The following is a 23658-nucleotide window of genomic DNA, read 5'->3' on the forward strand; positions in this document are numbered from 1 at the left end:
TTAAATTGAAAAGTTTTATTCATTCATTTATTTATCTATCTATCTATTTATTTATTTATTTATTTTTAGTTTTTAACATTCATTTCCACAAGATTTTGAGTTCCAAATTTTCTCCCCATCTTGTCCCTCTGCCCTCCCCAAAACAGTGTGCATTCTGAATACCCCTTCCCCTAATCTGCCCTCACTTCTATCTCCCCCTCCTTCTCTTACCCCCTTCCCTTTCTATTTCCCTGTAGGGCAGGATAGATTTCTATACCCCATTGCCTGTATATCTTATTTTCCAGTGCATGTGAAAAACATTTTTAACATTTGTTTTTAAAACTTTGGGTTCCAAATTTTTCCCTTCCTCTCTCCCTATTCCCGTCATTGAGAAGGCAAGCAACTCAATACAGGTTATACACGTGTAGTCTTGCAAAACACTTCCATAGTGGTCATGTTATGGCAAACTAACTATATTTCCCTGCATACTAAACTTCCCCCCTCATTTATTCTATTCTCTCTTTTGACCCTGTCCCTCCTCAGAAGTGTTTGCTTCTGATTACCCCCCCCCCAATTTGTCCTTCCCTTTATCATCACCCTGCTCTCTTATCCCCTTTCCCCCTATTTTCTTACAGGGTAAGATAGATTTCCATACCCAATTGAGTGTGTATGTTATTCCCTCCTTAAGCCAAACCTGATGAGAATAAGATTCACTCATTCTTTCTCACCTTACCCCACTTCTCTTCCACATTAAAAGCCTTTTCTTATCTGTTTTATGTGAGATAATTTACCCCATTCTACCTCTCCCTTTCTCCTTCTCCCAGTATAATCCTCTCTCACCCTTTAATTTTATTTTCCAGATATCACCCCTTCATCTTCAACTCACCCTGAGCCCTCTATCTATCCATCTATCTATCCACCTATCTATCTATCTATCTATCTATCTATCTATCTATCTATCTATCCATCCATATAATTCTCTTTTCCCTCCAACTACCCTAATACTGACAAAGGTCTCATGAGTTACACATATCATCTTTCCATGCAGGAATGTAAATGATTCAACCTTAATAAGTCCCTTATGGTTTCTCTTTCCTGTTTACCTCTTCATGTTTCTCTTGAGTCTTGTATTTGAAAGTCAAATTTTCAGTTCAGGTGTGGTCTTTTCATCAAGAATGCTTGAAAGTCCTCTATTTCACTGAATGTCAATTTTTTCCCCTGAATGATTATGCTCACTTTTGCTGGGTAGGTGATTCTTGGCTGTAATCCTATCTCCTTTGCCCTCTGGAATATCATATTTTAAGGCCTCTGGTCCCTTAATGTAGAAGTTGCTAAATCTTGTGTTATCCTGATTGTGTTTCCACAATACTTGAATTGTTTCTTTCTGACTACTTGCAATATCTTCTCCTTGACCTGGGAACTCTGGAATTTGGCTACAATATTCCTAGAAGTTTTCCTTTGGGAATCTCTTTCAGGAGATGATCCAGTAGCAGCTGCCACCCCAGGGCTGGACTGGGACTGGGGCTAGGACTAAGCTTTTCTCTCACCATGGTTACAGACATTTCCTACTGACCTTCTAAGTTGTCTTTGGTGTTTGTGTGTTGAGAAGTCTGGGAACCACCATAGCTGCCCATGATTCAGTCCTCTGAGGCCTGTTCAGTGTTCACTGAGACCTGGTCTTTGCCTGCATGCCCACACTGAACTGCATTACTCTCCCAGCCAGGTGTAATAGACCTTTCCAGTCAACCATCCAGGTTGTCTTGGGCTGGAAATTTGTTTCACTCTGTCTTTTTGTGGGTTCTGCTGTTCTGGAGTTTGTTTAGAGTCATTTTTTACAGGTATTTGGAGGGCTTTGTGGGACAGCTCAAGCAAGTCACTACTTTCACTCCAGTATCTTGGCTCCACCCCCTCTCAAAAAGGATTTTGAGCAGCAAGTAAGAGAAGCAGAAGAAAATTTTGAAAGAGAAATGATACTGATGCAAAAAAAACATGAAAATTGAGTTAACAGCTTGCTAAAGGAGACCCAACAAATACTGAAGAAAATAACAACTTAAAAAATAGACTGGGGCAGCTAGGTGGCATAGTGGATAGAGCACCAGCCCTGAAGTCAGGAGGACCTGAGTTCAAATCTGGCGTCAGACCAAACACTTGACACGTACTAGCTGTGTGACCTTGGGCAAGTCACTTAACCCCAATTGCCTCACCCCCCCCCAAAAAAATAGACTAACCCAAATGGCAAAAGAGGTTCAAAAAGCCAATGAGGAGCAGAATGACTTAAAAAGCAGAATTGGTCAAAAGGAAAAGGAGGTCCAAAAGATCACCAAAGAAAATAATGCCTTAAAAATTAGAATGGAGCAAAGGGAAGCTAATGACTCTATAAGAAATCAAGAAATTATAAAACAAAACCAAAAGAATGGGAAAAAAGTAGAAGACAATGTGAACTATCTAATTGGAAAAGCAACTGACCTGTAAAATGGATCCAGGAGAAATAACTTAAAAATTATTGGACTACCTGAAAACCACGATCAAATAAAAGAGCCTAGACATCATCTTTCAAGAAATTATTGAGGAAAACTGCCCTGATATTCTAGAACCAGAAGAGGAGGGAAGAAAGGGGAGAATTTGGAACTCAAAGTTTTAAAAATGAATGTTAAAAATTGTTTTTACATGCAACTGGGAAATAAGATATACAGGCAAAGGGGTATAGAAATCTATCCTGCCCTATAGGAAAATAGAAGGGAAAGGGGATAAGAGAAGGAGGGATAATAGAAGGGAGGGCAAATTGGGGGAAGGGTTATTCAGAATGTATGCTCTCTTGGGGTAAGTGTAGGGGAGAGATGGGGAGAAAATTTGGAAGTCAAAATCTTGTGGAAGTGAATGTTGAAAATGAAAAATTAATTAAGTAATTAATAAAAGAAAAAAAGGAAAAAAATACCATATGATTTACCAGTAGATTCCAATTTCATTGAGTTGGTTCATTCCTTTGGACAAAGAATCCTGAGTGGACTGTAACAGACAGATATAACTTTAGTTGTAAGCAGAGGTCTTTTACCCCAAAATTATTATCAGATATTTTAATGGCATCATTCTTTGAGTTTTATTCCAGTTTCTAAAGGATACATTAAGAAAACTTTCCTTCCTTCCTTCCTTCCTTCTTTCCTTCCTTCCTTCCTTCCTTCCTTCCTTCCTTCCTTCCTTCCTTCCTTCCGTCCTTCCTTCCTTCCTTCCTTCCTCCCTTCCTCCCTTCCTTCCTTCCTTCCTTCATTCCTCCCTCCCTCTGTCCCTCTCTCTGTCTCTTTATTTTTGTGTGTCTATGTTTCTGTCTCTGTCCCTCTCCATTTCTCTGTCTCTGTCTGTCTCTTTGTCTCTGTCTCTCTGTCTCCCTGTCTCTCTCTTGCTCGTTCACTCTCTCTCTGTCATCTCTAAAGGAAGTAGAACTCTGAGCAATTAAAAAACCAATGATGGTTCTTGGGAACAGATAACAAACCCTTCTCCTCTCAGCCATCTATAAGGTGGCACCAGAAGGGCAGAATGTCATGGATATTGTCAGATGTGGTCATCGTACTGATTATTTTTCTTAACTACTTTTCTGCATTATAACTAGTTAAATTGGGGTAGATTTTGATGGGGAGGGATGAGTATATCCTCTATGTAAAAGAGAAAGTTATCTATAAAAATTATATTTAAAAATGTTTTTCTTGAGGTGACAGAGGGACTTGTATCTGGTATTATCATTTGGGTTTTTTTTTTAAATGTTCTATACATTCCTCTTGGTAGTGTAATTAAAGACTTGTCAAAATGATGGATAGATACCTTCTAGCTCTAACATCCCATGATTCTATCTAAGGGATTATAACTGTAATCAAACTATTATCATCTGGAAAGCTCACATTTACAAAGAGCACTGGACTTCGAGGCAAGAAACCTGAGTTCTGATTCCTCCTTGTGTTTACTAACTGTGTGACCTACAGTAATTCATATTACTCTTTAAGCCCCAGGTTTTGCTTCTGTCATTTAGGAATAATAACATTTCTACTTCTATTCTTGAGGCAACTGCTGGGATAGTGGTGGAAAGAGCCCTGGACCTAGAGTCCAGCAGACCTGAATTCAAATCTGGCCTCAGACTCTTACTAGCTTTGTGACCCTAGCCAAGTCACTCAGCCTCAGTTTGCTTATCTGTAAAATAGGAATAATAGCCCTTAACTCCCAGGGTCTTTGTGAAGATCAAATTAGCTAATATTGGTAAAGTTCTTCTCAAACTTAAAGCATTATGTAAATACTAGCTATTATAATTAAACAAATACCACCCCCCCTTTTTAAATATATAAATAAGGAAATTGAGCTTCAGAGAGGGTAAGTACTTGATCCAGGTACACACAAGTGTCAGTAAACCAAGTCTCTTGGATTCCATGTCCCACCTTCTGTCCCTTTTACCAAGTGTTAATATTTGGGTTGATCCTTGTTATGTACCTGCTTCAGTTGATCTTATATCCATAGGCAGTAAGGTTCAATATCATCACAGCATAAGAAGTTTCCATGAATTATTGTCAACCATAGGTCTGTCTCATCTCAGAAATGCACCTATTTCCTCCCCAACAGGGCGAAGGTAAAGAAAGGTATGAATATTATTGGTGTTCGAGCCAGCAACCCACACTTATGGGATGTTAAAGAGAGTGTGGATTATACGGGGAAATATGTGTGTCAGAGGAAATCTACTACTTCTGAGAATAGGTAAGTCCCAATATGCATCATGCACACTTAAATCCATTGATGTTTCCTTTATCTTCTTTTTTTTTTTCATTTCTTTGCTGGATCCCGTACAAATACGCATTTCTATCACAGTATATTTTTCTCCTGTGGTGATAATGCAAAAACATAGAGATAAGATGGATAATCTCCTTCATTTACCAAAGTTAGGCTATTATTCACAATGGACTTCTTAAAGATGGAGGTTATCTCTTGGGCTAGAGCCCCATGCCATGTGTAATCCCAAGGAATCTTTCATGTTCAATGGGCTTTATGTTGTCCCAGGGTTACTCTTTTATTAGACACAATTGCTATTTCAATCCATGTCACATATGGCAGATTAAAAGGTATCTGGGCATCTCTCCTAAATATGGTCATATAGACTAAAACAATATGTGCTAAGCATATTTGGCTATAGTTACTTTTTTTTAATCAGACTTGAAATTTCATTGATGAAGGGAACTCTAAGAAAAATTCCATTGATCGATGCAGACTTGCAATTATTTTGTAAATGATATTCATAGAGGATTTGTCTAGGGACACTGAGAAATAAAGTGAGTACCTAGTGATTATATGTCAAAGACGTGACTTGAACTCAGTACTTCTTGACTTCTGGGTCAGGTCTCTGTCTTTTGTGGCACACTGCTACATGTTATCATGTAATAGCTTTGTGTTTCTGGCATCCCTCTGATAACATGAATGGAATTCTGGCCTTGGATTCAGGAAGACCTATCAGAATCCTAGCTCTGCCATTCACTACCCATGTCATCAGGAACAATTCACTTAATCTTTTCAGAGCCTCAGTTTCTTCATTTGTAAAAGGATTTGGACTGATGGCTTATAATATGCCTTCCAGCACTAATACTCTGATTCTATGATCCTACTTGTATGACCCTGGGTGATTCAATTAATCTGTAATGTACCTAGAGGAAACTCCTTAAGGTCACATTTATTAAATGCCTTCTACGCACTCAGACACTTACCAGCTGTGTGACCCTGGACAGGTTACTTAATCCTGTTTGCCTCAGTTTCCTCATCTGTAAAATGAGTTGGAGTAGGAAATGACTAACTGCTCTAGTAGCCTTGGTCAAGAAAACCCCATGTGGAGTCATGAAGAGTCAAATACACCTGAAAAATGACTGAACAACAACAGTGTGCCAGGCATAGTGCTAAGCTGTACTACTTTTAGGTAGTAATTCTAACCTCTTCTTTTTACAGAGGGGGAAACAGGCCCAGAGAGGTTAAATGATTGACCAAGGGCACATAGGTAGTAAGTGGCAGAAACTGGCCTTGAAACCAGGTTCTCAGAACCCAAATTCAGTTCTTTTTACACTGATATAATTCTCCACCACCTAAGTCATGAATGGGTTGTGATGTGCATGGGGAGATATAGTTCTCATACTGGGAATTCTCAATGCTTATTGAAATTGGTGTGTGAAATTTGTGTTCCTATGCAAAGAGTTGATGACAATACACTACTTATCACCTACCATAGGGAATAGAGAGGAGATTTTGATTTACTCTCTATAGAAATAAAAGCTCTATATATCTTATTACCTGTGAAGTAACTTGATAAATGATGTTGTCAGGGTGCCTAGTAAATATCTAGCCTGGCTGTGATTGAACCCATGAACCTCACTGCGTCTCAGATGCCTAGTGGGACTCTTCAGGGAAAAGGCAGGCTCTGCCAGAGTCAAGGTCTCCAAGATGGAGTCAATGTGACGAGATTGTAGAAATAGCTTTCTGCATCTCCTAGGCCAGGGTAAGATTTCTCTAGACAGCACAGACAACATAATTCTGTTCCTGAATTCTAATAGACCTTGAGCCTGGAATAGTGTGGTTAGGAAAATATAATGTGATTCCAGCCTTAAGGAGGCCCTGAAGAGCAAAATAAGTGATAGGGAAGGGAGGGAGGAGTGATGGTGAGCTGGCCAGGTGCACTTTATTTAACACTGTCTTGTGATTACCACACAGGCTGTCAATGATATATTTGTTCCCAAGTGATGGGTTTAAGTAGGGAGCCTTCAATCAAAAATCAATCAATGACCATTTATTAACAAAATGCTTTGTGAGGTGAGAGGGGCAGGGAAGGTTATTATAGACTGAGAGGATTAGAAAGACTTCCTGGAGGAGATGGCCATCTCCCCATGTGCCGTTTGGGACAATGGATCAAATTCGTAGTTTGGCCAGATATTTTATTTTAGGGATTTCTAATTTTTGGTTTCTGTTTCCTTCTAAAAATCATTTAAGAGTTGAGTAGCAAAAGGATAATTCCTAAAGGGAAGCAAGATAATTTCAAAGAGCATTGAATTTGGAGTGTGAGGAAATGAAATCATATCTTAGTTCTCTTATTTCCTGCCTGTGTGAGATCTTCAGCAAGTCACATAACCACTCTGAACCTTAGTTGCCTCATTTCTAAAATGAGTTGGTTGGACTACATGACTTCTGAAGCCCCTTTTAACTGGTACCTCTGATGCCTCCTAACTCTATGACCTAGGGTAAGCCATATAACCTCCTTGGGTCTCAGTTTCCCCCATCTGTAAAATAAGGTGGTTGAATCAGATGGCTTCTAAGTAATTTAATGTATAATATGCTGTCATTGCTAGGATCAAATTGTGGACACTCCTTCCCCCCTCATTCTTGTTTGCAGGATAGATTTAATTTCCTTATTACCTGATTGTGATCACTCCGTAAGTAAAGGCTACAGCCTCTAGCTATTAAATTGTATAGTTTATTGACTCAATTTAATTCAATGTACATACATTAAGGGCTTTTCATATGTCAGGTCTTATACTAGCTGCTAGGGATGCAAAGGCAGAAATAAAATAATTCCTACCCCCTAGGGGCTTACATTCTACAGGGGACAATATAACATATGTACATATAAATCAATACCAGATAGTTTGAGGAAGCAGAAAACGCTAACAGTTAGGGGTCAAAGAGAGGAGCCACAGAAATCTAGAAAGGCTTCACTTGAAGTGTATCCTCTTTTCTGAATTAACTCTTTCAGGCCTCAAGGATATAGAACAGTAAAGAGCTGTTGAAGCAGCAACCAGTGATGTCTTCCTGTGACAGGGGAGTAAGCCCCACTTTCCAGACTAAGGAATAGATTCAAGGAGCATCTACAGAGACACATTTAGAGATGGAAAAAGACTGATAAAGGTTATCTGATCAAACCCCTTTATTTTGAAAAAAAACAAACAAACCTGAGGGCCAGAGAAATGAGTCAGAGGTTTGCCAAATTCATCCACATTGTATGTTGTGGAGATTGGACTGAAGCTAGAACTTGAACCTTGACTCCAAATCCAAGGCTTGTTTTATTAATCAGTGAATCAATAGCAGGCATTTATTAAGCACCTACCATGTTTTAGGCACTGTGCTAGTGCCTAAGGAACACACAGACAAAAATAAAGTAGGTCCTGCTCTCCAGGAGCTCACATTCTATTGGTAATAGTGAGGTTACCATTCCATAGGACAGGCTGTAACCCTTTCATTTATATCATGTATAATTAGATGTCCAATTCCACTCATCAAACAGTTATTAACTACCTGTTGTGTATACGGAACTGTGTAGGAGAAAGACCATTCACTACTGAGTCAGAGGACTTACATGGAAATCCTGTCTCTTACCAGGTGTATTAGTCAGTCAATCAACAAGCATTTATTAAGTGCCTACAATGTGTCAGACACTGTGCTAAGCACCAGGGATACACAGAAAGGCAAATGCCCTGGAGGAGTTCACATTCTAATGAGAGAAATGATTATTAGTAACCAATATCTTGGAGAGGGAGATTCAGAGGTCTCCCCTGTTTCTAAACTCCTCATTTTAAAAAGTTCTGTTTTCGTGAAAGTCATTACTGATAATGAGATTACATTGACTCTCCTCAATCTTAGTCAGACCTCGCTCAACCTTGCAAGGAATTTAATCTAGGGTGTGAAAGCCCATTGTGTTCTACTCTAGCTTTGGTGGAGACAGATCCTTTTGTCTAGATCAGAGGTGGGGCATCTGTGGGCCCGAGGCCACTTGTGGTCCTTGGGTGAGACCTTTTGACTGAGTCCAAGTTTTACAGAACAAATCCTTTTATTAAGGGGATTCCTTCTGTGAAGTTTGGATTCAGTCTAAGGGACACACTTGAGGACCTAGAGGGCCACATGTGGCCTTGAGGCTGCAGATTCCCCATCCCTGGTCTAGATTAGCCCAAAGCTGCTATGGTCTGAGGAGAGATAATTTCTCTGTCCAAGGGTGGCAATGATATCACTAGCAGCCTCTCATTGCTTTGAAGGATATATAAACTGTGAACCTGCCACCATGATTGTCTTTGACCTTAGAGAGAAGGCCAAAGGACCATCCTTTTCTTAAGAACCTGCTGGCTTTATTAATAAAATGATTAAATTATCCAGAAACTATGTCTCTAGAACTGTTTTTAATGGTCACACTAATGGAGGATACAGCATGCAAACAAGGATGTGCATAGTCCAATCCAATCAAAATTAAGCACCTATTATGTTCCAGGCACTATGCTAAGAGCTAGGGATACAATTAATAAACAAGAGAGTTCCTGCCGTCAAAGAGCTTACAATATACAACATAATAGGAGAAGACAAAACACAAAAGGGAGCAGGAGAGAGAGTGGGGCGGGATGGGGGGTTGCCAGAGGGTACTTGGCAGGTGGGGACAGTAATCTTGTGCTGCAGAGGTGAAACCAGGCAGAGCAGCAGATACAAATTGGAGTGAACTGGGAGTCCATTTTCTGCCCTCTATGTGGGAAGACATTGGGAAGAATTTGTCACTCCACTCTCCAGGCAGAAGGGAAAGGAGGCTAATGGAGGTGGAGTCAATCAAGGTATTTGAAAAAGTGTAAGGGGAGAATATAGTCAAGGAGAGAATGTTGGGGGCACCCACATTTAGTGAGTATGACCTGGACTAAGATCCAGCAAAGGAGATTGAGAACAAGGAGAAAGCAGCATCATGAAAACCTACAGAGGGGAAGGGTTTCCAAGAGAAAAGGGTGATGAACGGTATCAGTGCCTTCAGAGAGATAGAGAAGGGTAAGGATTGAAAAGATGTCACTAGGTTTGGCAATTAAGAGATCATTAATAACATCTGAGAGGGCACTTTCAGTTGAATGATGAGGTCAGAAAATGGTGTGCAGAGGGATTAGGAGGGAGTAAGAGGAGAGGAAGTGAAGGTGTTGATAATAGACGGTTTTCTCAAAAAATTTAGCCACTAAAGAGGCAAGATATAACATGATGGCTATCAAGGAAGGTTATGAAGGTTGTTTTTTAAATTTCAAAAAATGGTGGAGATAATTACGTGTATAGGCAGTAAAGAAACAAGCAGAAGGAGAGGAAGAGATTGTGGTGAATGGGATAGTGAATCGATTGGGGTGCCTTGCTGCAGTGTGTACCCAGTTGAGATTGTGCAACATACATTTGTAGTTGATCCATCCAGAGTAGTTTCACAATTTTCTCCAGTTCTGTTTAACAGTTCTAGAGGAGGCAGGAAAGTAGCAGATGGTGAGAATAACCAAAGGTTGGGACTTGGCAAGATATGATTGGCAATAGAATAAGGAAACAAGGAGCTGGAATTTGGGGGAAAGTGTAGAGCTGAACTGGGTCACCAAATGGTTGAGTTAGGGAAACAATCAATAAACATGTAAGTACTTGCTATATGCCAGGCACTGTGCTAAGTGATAGAAAGAAGGGACAGTACTTGTATAGAGGAGCTGGCCTGAGAAAGAACTGAGGAAGGGTGGAAGGATTGGAGGTCAAGGTGTGAATGGAGAACAGGACTAGAGATGGTGGCAAGAGGGAAAAATGAAGTGATCAAAAGCTTAGTCAGATCAAGGAATTCCAGAGCTCATGATCATTGGGCTTGGAATCAGGAGGATTCATCTTCATGAGTTTAAATCCAGCCTCAGACATTTACTAGCTGTGTGAACCTGGGCAAGTCACTTAACCCCATCTGCCTCAGTTTCCTCATCTGTAAAATGAGCTGGAGAAGGAAATGGCCAATCATTCCACTATCTTTGTCAAGAAATGGGGTCAGGAAGAGTTGGAAATGACTGAAAGAACTCAGCAACAATAACACCAACATGATCATGGAAGTGGGCAACCTCTTTAATTCTCAGTTTTCTCATCTGTAAAATGAAAGGATTAGATTAGATGATCTCAGAGGTCCCTTTCAGCTCCAGAACTATGAGTCTGTATTAGGGGCAAAAAGACAAAAAAAATTTGAAGAATTGCCTGCTCACAAGGACCTTACATTCTATTGGGAGTAGGAAGGGCACAATAGTTAAGTCAAATCTAATAATATACATAGCAAAAACAAAATTTGGGGGAAGAGGAGAGCAGAACTAATTACTCTCACTAACTACCTGTCTCTGTTCCTTCCACAATCAATCTTGACCCTGAACCCATAGATGTGAGATGCTCAGTAGGATAGTGTGTTCGATTAAGTATAATAGATATTAATTAAATGCCTACAACATTCAAGGTACCATGTTAGGCACTAAGGATACAAAGATAAAAATGAAACGTTCCTTACCCTTAGGGAGAATACAGTCTACTCAGGGTGTGTGTGTGACGGGGTCCATTTATTACACACCAAAGGCTTATATGTAAGACTAAATGTCTGAAAAATATGAGAACATTTTTATTAATATTTTATCCTTCCTCATAGGAGTTTTGAGAAGGACTCATTCTCCAAAATCTTCTAGATATCTTTAAATCAACAATTCCTAAAGATGTATCAAAAATGCCCTTATTACCAACCACTGCAAGGGTAGAAAAAGAGAGGAACAGGATTTCATATTAATTCTTCTTTTTGGGAAATAAGAAACAGTGTTTCTATCCTCAGTGTTTGGGCCCCATTGCTATATGGTTTAAATAAAATTTCCCCCTTTAGTGGTACCTCATTGCCTATGGGATAAACTATAGACTCCTTAATTTGGCATTCCATATTAAGCATCTCTACCTTTTCAGCCTAATCTCAGTTCACCCAACAGGCACTCTATGCCTCAATTAAATTGCACTATTCACCCTTTCTATACCTTGTCCTACCCACTCCAGTTACCATGCATTTGCGAAGACCATCTCCTGTGCTTGGAGCATCATCCCTCAACATTTCTACTAGTTGCCATTTTTTCCTTGGTGTCTTTTCCTCAGCTATCTTCCATGGAACCTTCTCTAATCTCCCCTCCTGAACATGGGCTCTTTCCTCTTGAAATTATTACCATTTCCCTTTGTACTTCTCACCTATTCCAATATCATTCTGTTTTCAGTTATTTTTTCAGTCGTGTTCAACTCTTCATGACCCCATTTGGGGTTTTCTTGGCAAAGATACTAGAGTGTTTTGCCATTTCCTTCTCCAGCTCATTTTATAGATGAAGAAAATGAGGCAAACAGGGTTAAGTGACTTGCCTAGAGTCACACAGCTAGGAAGCGTCTGAGGTCAGATTTGAACTCAGGTCTTCCTGAATGGCACTCCATCCACTGTGCCACCTAGCTGCCCAACGTCATTTTACTTTGTATCATAATTATTTATGTATTTGTCTTGTTTCTTGAAAATTTCTGGAGGTCAGAGACTGCTGTTTTGTTTTGTTTTCCACTTTTTGCTTGTTTTGTATTTTTATAACCCTAGTACCACGTGCAATGCCTAATGCTCAATAAATGTTGGATGGATTTACCTGATAAATAACTCCATGTCTTTATAAGTACTCCTAGGAAGTGAATCAACATCAGGGATACATTTGGGACATACGGTTTAGTGGAAAGATTTGGGACTTAGACTCAGAAGATCTGGGTTCAATTCTTGCATTTTCCAGATACTAGTTTTAGGCCTTGTCCAGGCATTTCCTCTCTCTGGGCCTTAGTTACCTCACTTGCAAAATGTAAATAATATTTCTTACAGTGTTCACCTCTCAGAGCTGTGGTGAGAAAAGAAATTTAAAACTCTTAAAGCATTAGGCAGACTGGTGCTATTTGTTACATCTAGCTTTTTTTTTTTTAGGCAATTGGGGTTAAGTGACTTGCCCAGGGCCACACAGCTAGTAAGTGTCAAGTGTTTGTTCTGAGGCTGGATTTGAACTCAGGTTCTCCTGACTTCAGGGCCGGTGCTCTATCCACTGCACCACCTAGCTGCCCCCCTAACTATTTTTAAATTGAGGAAAATATGCTTCTTGTGAGAAGAGGGGTAATTTGGGACTGAGAGAGGAAGAATCCAATTGATGTTTTCCCCTGTCTTCTTAGAGGCCCTATAGAGTAGTGTCTGGACTATAGAGTGTTAGTACAGGAGTCTGGAAGATTTGGCTTTAAATCCTGTTTCAGATAACTTATTAGCTATGTTGTTCTGGCCTAATTACTTACCCTCTTTGGGACTCATTTTCCTCATATATAAAATAAAAGGGTTGGACTTCATGGCCTCTAAGATCCCTTTCATTGTTAAATCTATTATGCCCTGACCTTTGTTCCTTCTCTACTTCTGATATGAGATATTTCATCATTTACATTAGAGTCCAGAGGAAAGGGATTTAGACATTTATAAACATCATGCTTTCTTTTTCATGTTAAATTTCAGCCCATGAGTGATGTCCCTTCCTAGTCAGGTTTGAAGAAAAGGGAGGAAAACTGCCGGTGGTAGCTTATAGGTACTTAAGAAATGAGTGTTTCTGTCAAGAACTCTGACACTTACTTGAATTCAACGTAACTGTCTTTGAAGTGACCCCAGCCAAATGTCCTTTGTTGCTAAGATGTTCTTGTCTTTTTAATTTGGTTCCCTCCACTCTTGGCAGGATTTCCTTTTAATGGCCCTGAATAGGCAATCACATTATTGCCTCTAACCGCCTGGATCTCCTCAGACTATACTCTATTTTTTTATTTTTTTATTTAGTATTTTATTTTTCCCCAGTTACATGTAAAAACATTTTTAACATTCGTTTTTAAAACTCTGAGTTCCAAATTCTCTCTCTTGTTCCCTCCCTACTCCCCATTGAGAAGGAAAGCAATTTGATATAGGTTATACAGGTGTAGTCATGCAATACATTTCCATATTAGTCATGTTGTGAAAGAAAACATAGACCCCCCCAAAAAAAAAACTCGAGAAAAATAAAGTAAAAAAGTATGCTTCAATCTATATAAAGACACCATCAGTTGTTTCTCTGGAGATGGATAGCATTTTTCTTCATAAGTCTTTCGGAGTTGTCTTGGATTATTGTATTGATGAGAATAGCTAAGTTATTCACAGCTGATCATCTTAAAATATTACTGTTACTTTGTACACAGTGCATTTCACTTCGAATCAGCTCACGTAAGTCTTTCCAGGTTTTTCTGAGAGCATCCTGCTCATCATTCCTTATAGTACAATAGTATTCCATCGCAATCACATAGCACAATCTGTTCAGTCATTCCCCATTTGATGGGCATCTCTTCAATTTCCAATTCTTTGCCTCCAGAAAAGAACTGCAAGGAATATTTTTGTAATATAGGTCCTTTTCCTTTTTTTATCTCTTTTGGGATATAGACCTAATAGTAGCAGTAGTATTGCTAGGGTAGGCATGATTTTATAACCCTTTGGGCATCATTTCAAACTTCTCTACAGAATAGTTGAATCAGTTCACAACTCCAATAGTGCATTAATGACTCATTTTTCCCACATCTCCTCCAACATTTGTCTTTTTCCTTTTCTGTCCTATTAGCCAATCTAATAGGTATGAGGTAGTACCTCAAAATTGTTTCAGTTTGTATTTTGGGACTATGCTCTCTTTTGAAAATTAAGAGAAGAGGGAATCTTTGTGTTCCCCATGTACTTACAGAGTATGATCTCAGTTTTCTTTATCCCTTGGCATTGTTTCAGAAAACACGTTTTTCTTTTTTCATTTAAAAAAGATTATTTCATGGCAAAAGAAAGCTCAACACAAATTATATGTCCATCGATTGGGGAATGGCTGAACAAATTGTGCTCTATGACTGTAATGGGATATTATTGTTCAGGAAGGAAGGACAGATTTGGATAATTCAGTGAAACTTGAGAAAACTTGTGTTAACTGACCCAGAGAGAAGAAAGCTGAGCCAAAAGAACAATAAACACCAGTATAAAAATGTAAATTAATATAGGACTAAAATGCAATAAAACTCAGGTCAAATGCAATGGATGATATTGGTTCCAAATTATTAAAGTTAAAGAAAACATCTTTCCAGTTAAACGATATATTACCAAAATGGAAACTGACATGTCCCATCGGCAATTTTGTTTTAATGTATTTTAAAGGGAAAATACCATAGTGGAATTATTGGTTGAGATGTGACTGTGTAAAACTTTGTGTGTGTGTGTGTGTGTGTGTGTGTGTGCATATATATACATTCACACACAAACATATATACTCATAAACACAGAGACATATATATACACACATATATACATACACACACATATATACATATATATTTGAATAAAAAATTTTGTTTAACTTCAGTTTTGGCATTATTATAGAAGTTTTCCTTCACAATGAATTAATCAATCAACTGAAAACATTTATTAAGCTTTACACATTTTAAAGAATTATGTAATTGCTAGCTACTATATGTACCTGCTATATACTAAGCACTGTTCCCAGTGCCAGTGATACAAAGACAAAAATGAAGCATCTCCTGCCCTAAGAAAATTACATTGAGGGTAGGGGTTGGGGGCAGAGAGGAGGTAGCAAGCACACAATATACACAGGGAATAGAACTATATAAATGGAAAAGACATAGGGAAAATTAAACTGAATGCTGCATAACTATAATAATCAAGCTTGCTTAAGGAAAAGAGATGAGAAAATATACTACCTCCTCTTTGCAGAAGTGGTAGACTATGAGTGACAGCTATTCCATATACTGTCAAAGATTTGATGTGGGGATTAGTTTTGCTGAATGGTTCTCTCTCTCGTCTCTCTCTCTGTTATTTCTATATTAAACATAGCTTACTAGGGGGAGGTGGGGAAGGATATACTAAAAGTGAAGGTTTTATATATAGATATAGATAAAATATATAGCAAACATCTGGCAAAGTTTGGGCTGGCTGCAAAGCCCCCAGCTTGGCAAGCTAATAATCTAATGTGAGAAGAGAATTGGAAAACAGTTCCCTCCCCTGCAGAGTAGGAGGGTTTAACTATCCTGAGAGAGAGAAGAAGTAGAAGAGGGAGGTGGTAGTGGGTCATCCCTGTAACAGATGGAAAGTAGCATGACCATGGTGGTCAGTGATAACACCATCTGTGGTTCCTTTCTTCAAATTTCAAGCCTCCAGGGAAGACCATGAGAGGTGATCTCTAAACAGACAAGGAGAGACAGATATACCTGGTGGGCTTTTTGTTTGATTTAATTTGGTTTGGTTTTTAATGATAGATGCTCACTCAGATCTAGAGTGGTGAGAGAAAAACAAATCTGAAGAGTTAGTGGTCTTTATCTCCCCAACCCTAGACTTACTTTGGTCAGTTAATCTATCATTAAACTTTTATTAAGTGTCTGCTATGTGCCAGGCACTGGGTCAAGTGCTGGAAATAAAAAAAAAAATGACAAAAGACAATCCCTGCTCTCAAGGTGGTCCATGTTCAGGGGAGAAAGGCAACATGCAAACAACTGTTTACAAGCAAAATATATTCAGGTAGACAGGTATGAAAGGAACCTGCTTCTGATTATCCTTTTATTTTTATTTTATTCAAGATTACATTTGATGGATCTAATCTTATTTCTCATGAACACTTGTGGTTGAACTCTGTCCATGTGTTTCTTGGTATCTTTTTGCTTGTGACATGAGGATACAGGACAGCTCTGTGAGTCATATGGGAGAGAGTGACCTTTCCTAATTCAGGGCTGGTATCTCAATCCAACCCTCCCTGCTACCAAGGCCATTGTTAGAGAAATGTTTTTTTTTTTATTTTCTATGAGCATAATCACAAGTCACTTCATAACTATATTAACAAGGGAAAAATTATTAGGAACTTAGACCATTTTTAGAAAAAAAATCTGCCTCCTCAGACATAGACCTAACATGATGACTGAAGGTTGCAATTAAATGAGGCACTACCTCCTCCCCCACCTCCAAAAAAAAAAAGACACTTTAGAGTTGGAGCCTATCTTTCAAAAAAATTTTATTGATAGATTTTTTGAACATCAACATTGTGCTTCTCCCTCGAAGGAGGCTCCCTGCCTTGCACCACAGAACTCTCTCTTTTGTAACACAAAGAACATCAAAACCGAGCAAGAAAAAAAAGACTAAATCTCGCAATTCAGAAAACACTCAGCATGAGGAAAAACATTTGATCACCTGTTCTCTGCAACCCCATATTGACCTCCACAATTAAGGCTACCTTTTGGTGGATCAAATCCTGTTTAACAATTTTGAAAAGTAAGATCCTCTTCCCTTTGGCATGCAGTCATCATTCCCTTCTTCTCTAGTTCCCACTCTAACTTTTTTTTTCTTTTACTTTTTGGTGAGGCAATCTGGGTTAAGTGACTTGCCTAGGGTCACACAGATAGTAAGTGTCCAGTGTCTGAGGCCAGATTTGAACTCAGATGCTCCTGACTCCAAGGCCGGAGCTCTATCCGTTGTGCCACCTGGCTACATCCACACCCTAACTTTTGTCCTTTTCTTTGGAAGAAGTGAAACGAAAAAATGTAGCTCTGGGTCCTTTGGGTGAGATGGTGGTTTGGGTTTCACTTTGATTGGTGCTTTCATAAAATTAGTATTGAATACAGAATGGGGCATGTTCAAATATTACCACCAGGAGCCTTGCCTCAGGAACCGATTGAGTTTATGAATATTCTATCTCATTTGCATATTGTTTAATTACTCTTAAAATCAGCTACTGATCTAACAAATGTAAAGGTGGCCCTGTTAATTAGCTTGAGAGACATGGCTTTTGTATTTTGGATATTTTAACATGGTTCACGAAGTTGTGGTGATAAAGTTAAATTACTGTGACAGGTGTAATTTCACGGATTAAGGAGACTTTTTTTTGAGCTGGTGACAAACTTCACTGGAATTGAAGGATTTCTTTATCTAAATGAAAATAGATCACTCATTTTGCTTGGAGAGGTTGGGGGCTGCTAAAAGCTTAATCGCAATAGAATTAACATACCAATATTATCACAGCCAGCAGGGTGTTGTTGAATGAATATTACTGGCAAATATTATAGAACAGAAACAGAATGGCTAATTAAGCCTGCCTGTCAATTACCATTCTGAGTTCCCAAAGCTTGCCTCATGTAGTAACCAAGAGTCTTAGATGATTGGATAAATGACAGACAAATGTGGTGTTCATTTCCTCCATTTTTAGTCATATAGACAAATACCTTTCTAACCACCTGTCCCTGGACCCTTCTGATTGCAGAGTGGACTAACTAACATCAGCTACTTGGTAACCCTGTAATCTCTCAAAGTCCCGCTGAATAGACTCATAACTATCCTGTTGGCTGGCAGTGGACTGCAGCCATCACCTTGCTTTTTGGCAGTCACTCTGTGCAGATATTCGGAGGCTCATACCTTACGGGAGACAACCTGAGGGATCTCTGACTTTGCCTCCTTACCTTTGGAGTGAGCCTGGATCCCTACCCCATAGAAAAATTCATTTGATGGAGAATTCTACTGTCCAGCATTAGCCCTTCACACCACAGGAAGGCAACAGTGAACTGAATGAAAAATAGATTGTTTTTAGTCTCTTTTTAGGCTAAGTATTAATTTTTGATGTTATAATGTAATAAGTGTTAGTTCACTGACTCATATTATGTTAGAATTATACAATTTAAAGAATTATTTTTTACTTTCTTTTATATATTTAAAGTGATTTACTTTTAAAACACATTTCCTCCCAAAACTCTGTCTAAACAAAATGTCAGGGTTGCAAGAGATTGGAAACATGGTATGGGGTAGAGTTCTATTCGGGTTCAAAAACCTATACCTGCCATTTGCAACCTGAGTGATCTCTGGCAAATGATTTAACTTTTATGGGCTTTAGTTTTCTCATCTGTAGGTCACAAAGACTATAAGTCTCATGAGGGCAGAGTGAATTTTTGGTTTTGTACCTCCTGTGCCTAGAACCTAGTAAGTGGGTGTATCTTAATAAGTGCTAGTTGAATAAATGCATATATAAAAGGAAGTCTTAGACTTAACTGATTCCTAAGATCCTTTCCACTTAGAAATCTATTATCCTATGATGTTAGTTTAAGGATGGGGGTCTAGTCCCACTCCAATTAAACACAGAAGACCCAGATATATGAATTTAATAATTTAATCAATCAAACTAAGTAGGAATAAGTCCTTAATTAGCTTACAAGAATCATAGGAGTTTGGGATGAAAGCAAATGATGTCATGCAGGAAAAATCCTGTCATTGGCTGAAAGAATCTGACATGCTTTCACACTTTCATGCCTATGTATAGCACAGCCAGGCAGTTTGGAACCTTGAATTCCAGCAATAAGCCAGTTGAGTGGTAGACAAATCTAGCGCAGTACTAATATGGAACTGACTTTGGGAGGAAGAAAAACTATTTTGTTTTTGTTTTTAATCGTCCTCTTTTCCCCACCCCCAATTGACTAGGTGATGGCCTTGTTTACTTTGAAATGTCAGAAGATCTATAATTTTCATTGTCTTTGCTCAAAGTGTCCATCAGATTTCACATCAGCATCCCTGGAGCAGTGACCCATGCCAGCCTCAGCATTGAAAATTAGAAGATAAGCTGAGGAAACCTAGACACCCAAGAATAAAGGACTCAGGGCAAAAAGTGGTTAAAGCTAGGGACTCAATAAATGGCTCAGTACCCAGAAAAGCTGTACCTAAGGGAAAATTCATGAGGATTCTATAAAGGACAAAAAGGACTCCTAGTGCCCCAGATCTTAATTACCCTTTTGCTACATGTTTCCTATATGTGTACTCATTACTTTGTTGCTTTAAGTTTGAGTCTATATTTCCCTGGAGCATCGTGGGAATAAGGGAAGAATGTGCCCCCTGTTTGGGGTAGAGAGATTTTTTTTAAAACAATCATATTTGCTATATAATCATTGTTAATAACCTTTCTAAAGGCTAATTAAGTCTGGCTGATAGTCAGTGGGAAGCACACTGATGGGGACCTATGAGCAACAGTTTTAGAAATCCAAACTCTCAGGGGTTGCCTCTAGAACTCTGAGAGATTAGTAGTCTCAGGCTTCATTTGGGAATCTGGCCCCATAATTTGAGTGAGGGAAGTCCAGCTCATACCTATAAGGCAGATAGGTACATAGGCAATGAGCTTAAGTGCTTACTATGTGCTAGGCAACATGCTAAGTGCTAGTGATACAAATACAAGCCAAAAGATAGTCTCTCCTTTCATGATGTTTACATTCCAATTGAGGAAGACAACACATAAAAGGTGCCTATTTGGGGGCATGGTGATGAAATGAAGAGAATCAGAAGCACAGCTGGGAAGGAAATAAAGGACAGCTAGCTTGGGCCCCTCCCCCAAATAGAAGACCCAGGAAGAACTCACCAATGAGAGAAGAAACTCTTCTGGGATACTTTCTCAACTTTCTCTCTAACTTATGGTATAGTTCTCTGGGGATAGTGACTATTCTTGGAGTTTTAGGAGTAGCCTTTGCTGCTGCCCTTTAAAAACTTTATTTCATGAGCCCCTATAGGTGTGCTTCCATTAGCCCATTAGATTATGTCTACTTGTAGTCAGTTCTTGGCAAAGACGTTTACTAAGACAGCAAAATACAAATGGTAGTTACAAAACATTCCCTCCATAAATTGAGTTGCACTTGACCATAGATACACACAGCATTTAGCATTTATGGGAAGAGTGAGTTCAAACTTAAAATAATATGGTAGTGAGATACATATGAAGGATACGAGCAAAGGCAATTCAAATCTACTGATAGTATAGAGCAGGGGTGGGGAACCTGTAGACTCGAGGCCACATGTGCTCCTTGAAGTTTCTTCCTTTCTTGAATGGATCTCACTTTACACTGACATCTTTCTTAAGGGTCTGCCTCAAAATTAGGAATGAAGATCAAATTTGTGATTTTACTGGTATAGGGAACTCCCATATGAAGAAACTCCCTCTATCAATGTAGCGTGGCACTTTCTCTGTAACTTAGTATCTTAGAGAGTTCCCTAGGTCACTAAAAAGTTAAGTGGCTTGACCAGGTACATAAGCAGCTATGTGTCAGAGGCAGACTTAAGCCAAGGGTTTTCTTCTCCTGGCTAGATCTTTATCCACTATGTCACACTGATTTCCAGTTGAATCTCAGGAAAAGTTGGTCCCTACAGACCAACTGAGTTTTGTCTCAAACAAACTTGAGTTTTGTCTGACAGTGAAAACTATGCAATATAACATATTTTCTTTTTCCTTTTGTTTGTTTGTTTTTAATTTATTTATTTTGGTTTTCAATATTCACTTCTGTAAGCTTTCTTTTTCCTTTTTTTTTTTTTTGGTGAGGCAATCAGGGTTAAGTGACTTGCCCAGGGTCACACAGCTAGGAAGTGTCAAGTGTCTGAGTCTGGATTTGAACTCAAGTCCTCCTGACTCCAAAGCTGGAGTTCTATTCCACTGCACCACCTAGCTGCCCCTTCCATGAGCTTTTGAGTTTTAAATTTTCTCCCCCTCCCTCCCCACCTTCCTCCCCAAGATGGCATGCAATCTGATAGAGGCTTTACATATACATTTCTATTAAACACATTTTCACATCAGTCATGTTGTAAAGAAGAATTAGAACTAATAGGAGAAGTCACAAGAAAGAAGAAACAAAACAAAACAGAAGAAAAAAAAGAGCAAATAATAAATGCTTCCATTTGCATTCAAACTCCATAGTTCTTTCTTTGGATGTGGATAACATTTTCCATCATGAGACTTTTGGAGATGTCTTAGGTCCTTGCATTGCTGAAAACAGCTAAGTCTATCAAAGTTAATCATCACACAACATGGCTGTTACTGTAAACAACATTCTCCTGGTTCTGCTCACTTCACTCAGCATCAGTCCATATCAAGTCTTTCCATGTTTTTCTGAAGTCTACCTGCTCATCATTTCTTAAAGCACAACAGTATACCATTACATTCACATTACATTACACAACTTGTACACAATTAAATCCATTACATTACACAACTTGTTTAGCCACTTCTCAATTGATGGGCATCCCCTCAATTTCCAATTCTTTGCCACCACAGAAAGAGCTGCTATAAATATTTTTTATACATGTGGGTCCTTTTCCCATTTTTATGATCTCTTTGAGATACAGCCTTAGAAGTGGTATTGCTGGGTTAAAGGGTATGCACAGTTTTACAACCCTTTGGGTATAGTTCCAAATTGCTCTCCAAAATGGTTGAATCAGTTCACAACTCCACCAACAATGCATTAATGTTCTAATTTTCCTACATCTTCTCCAACATTTATCATTGTCCTGTTTTGTTATGTCAGCCAATCTGATAGGTGTCATGTGGTATGTCGGAGTTGTTTTGATTTACATTTCTCTAATCAATAGTGATTTAGAGCATTTTTTCATATGACTATAGATGGTTTTAATTTCTTCATCTGAAAACTGCCTGTTCATATCCTTTGACCTCAATTTTGACATCAATTGGGGAATGGCTTGCCATAAATTTGACTTAGTTCTCTATGTATTTTAGAAATGAGGCCCTTATGAGTGATGCTGGTTGTAAAAATTCTTTCCCAGTTTTCTGCTTCCCTCCTAATCTTGGTTGCATTGGCTTTGTTTGTGCAAAAACTTTTCAATTTAATGTAATCAAAATTATCCATTTTGCATTTCGTAATGTTCTCTATCTTCTGTTTGGTCATAAATTCTTCTGTTCCCCATAAATCTGACAGGCACACTATTCCTTGCTCTCCCAATTTGCTTGTAGTATCAGCATTTATATCGAAATCATGTGACCATTTTAACTTTATTTTGGTATATGGTGTAAGATGTTGATCTATGTCTAGTTTCTGCCATACTCATTTCCAGTTTTCCCAGCAGTTTTTGTCAAATAGTGAGTTCTTATGCCAGAAGCTGGGATCTTTGGGTTTATCAAACAGTAGTTTACTATAGTCATTGACTACTGTGTCTTGTGTATCTAACCTATTCCACTGATCCACCACTCTATTTCTTTTTACTTTAACTGCCCCCAAACTAAGAGCTAAAATTATTTCCTACTTGACATAATGATCTACTCTTAGGTGCCTGGGAACATCTACTGTCTCTGCTTCTTCTGAATGCTTCTGTGTTGTTTTCTCTCTCCTTAAATGCCATGTTCTATTAGTTACATGGACAAAATACAACAGCTAAAGGGAAAGGAGGGGGAGAATATGATGAAGACCATCACAAAATAGTCTAGAGGAAGAAAGCATTATTAAGGGCGTGGGTGGTCAGAAAATTAGGTGGTTAGCCATATATCAAGAGGGAGGGATAATACACACAACTTTACATGTAAAAATACTACTTCAATGGAGTTGTGATCTCATTATCATAGATACTCCTGTCTTCAGTTTTAGTACAAACTCATAAGTGCCCTTTAATTTCAAGTAATATTTGTCCTTTTCTCCCAGAAATCTCAACTCAACATAGTGGAAATCTTACTTTATGTCTCTTTACATTGGCAGGGGGTAGGGGTGTGTGTGTGGTGGTACCAGTATTGTCACTCAGGCATCATTAACTTTCACTACATAACTGAACCATCTCCTTTTCTCATCACACACTTTATGGACGTTGTGTGATTTTTTCCCTCCATAATGCAATAATGGAAATAGGCTATAGTCATTTTATACCCACCATAATGAACATCTCCATTGCCTTTTGAGTAAATTGCCACTTTGATTATTTTCTGGGGATATTGGTGGTACATTATTTGTAACCATACAGCATCATCAGGAGAGCATTAGGAAAGGAAAGGAAAGGAAAGGAAAGGAAAGGAAAGGAAAGGAAAG

General features: G+C 38.7%; 1 protein-coding gene across 1 annotated transcript in view; it reads left to right on the plus strand.

Annotated features, from left to right (window-relative positions):
* TMEM132D (transmembrane protein 132D) overlaps window positions 1-23658 on the plus strand; it is an 881229-nt gene that overhangs the window by 368572 nt on the left and 488999 nt on the right. Inside the window, exon 3 of the mRNA XM_027853583.1 lies at window positions 4579-4710. Coding sequence (XP_027709384.1) covers window positions 4579-4710 — 132 coding nt within the window. The remainder of the gene's footprint in view (window positions 1-4578; window positions 4711-23658) is intronic.

The sequence above is a fragment of the Vombatus ursinus genome, unplaced genomic scaffold, assembly GCF_900497805.2.
Source record: "Vombatus ursinus unplaced genomic scaffold, bare-nosed wombat genome assembly UNPS02009994.1, whole genome shotgun sequence".
Lineage (NCBI taxonomy): Eukaryota > Metazoa > Chordata > Mammalia > Diprotodontia > Vombatidae > Vombatus > Vombatus ursinus.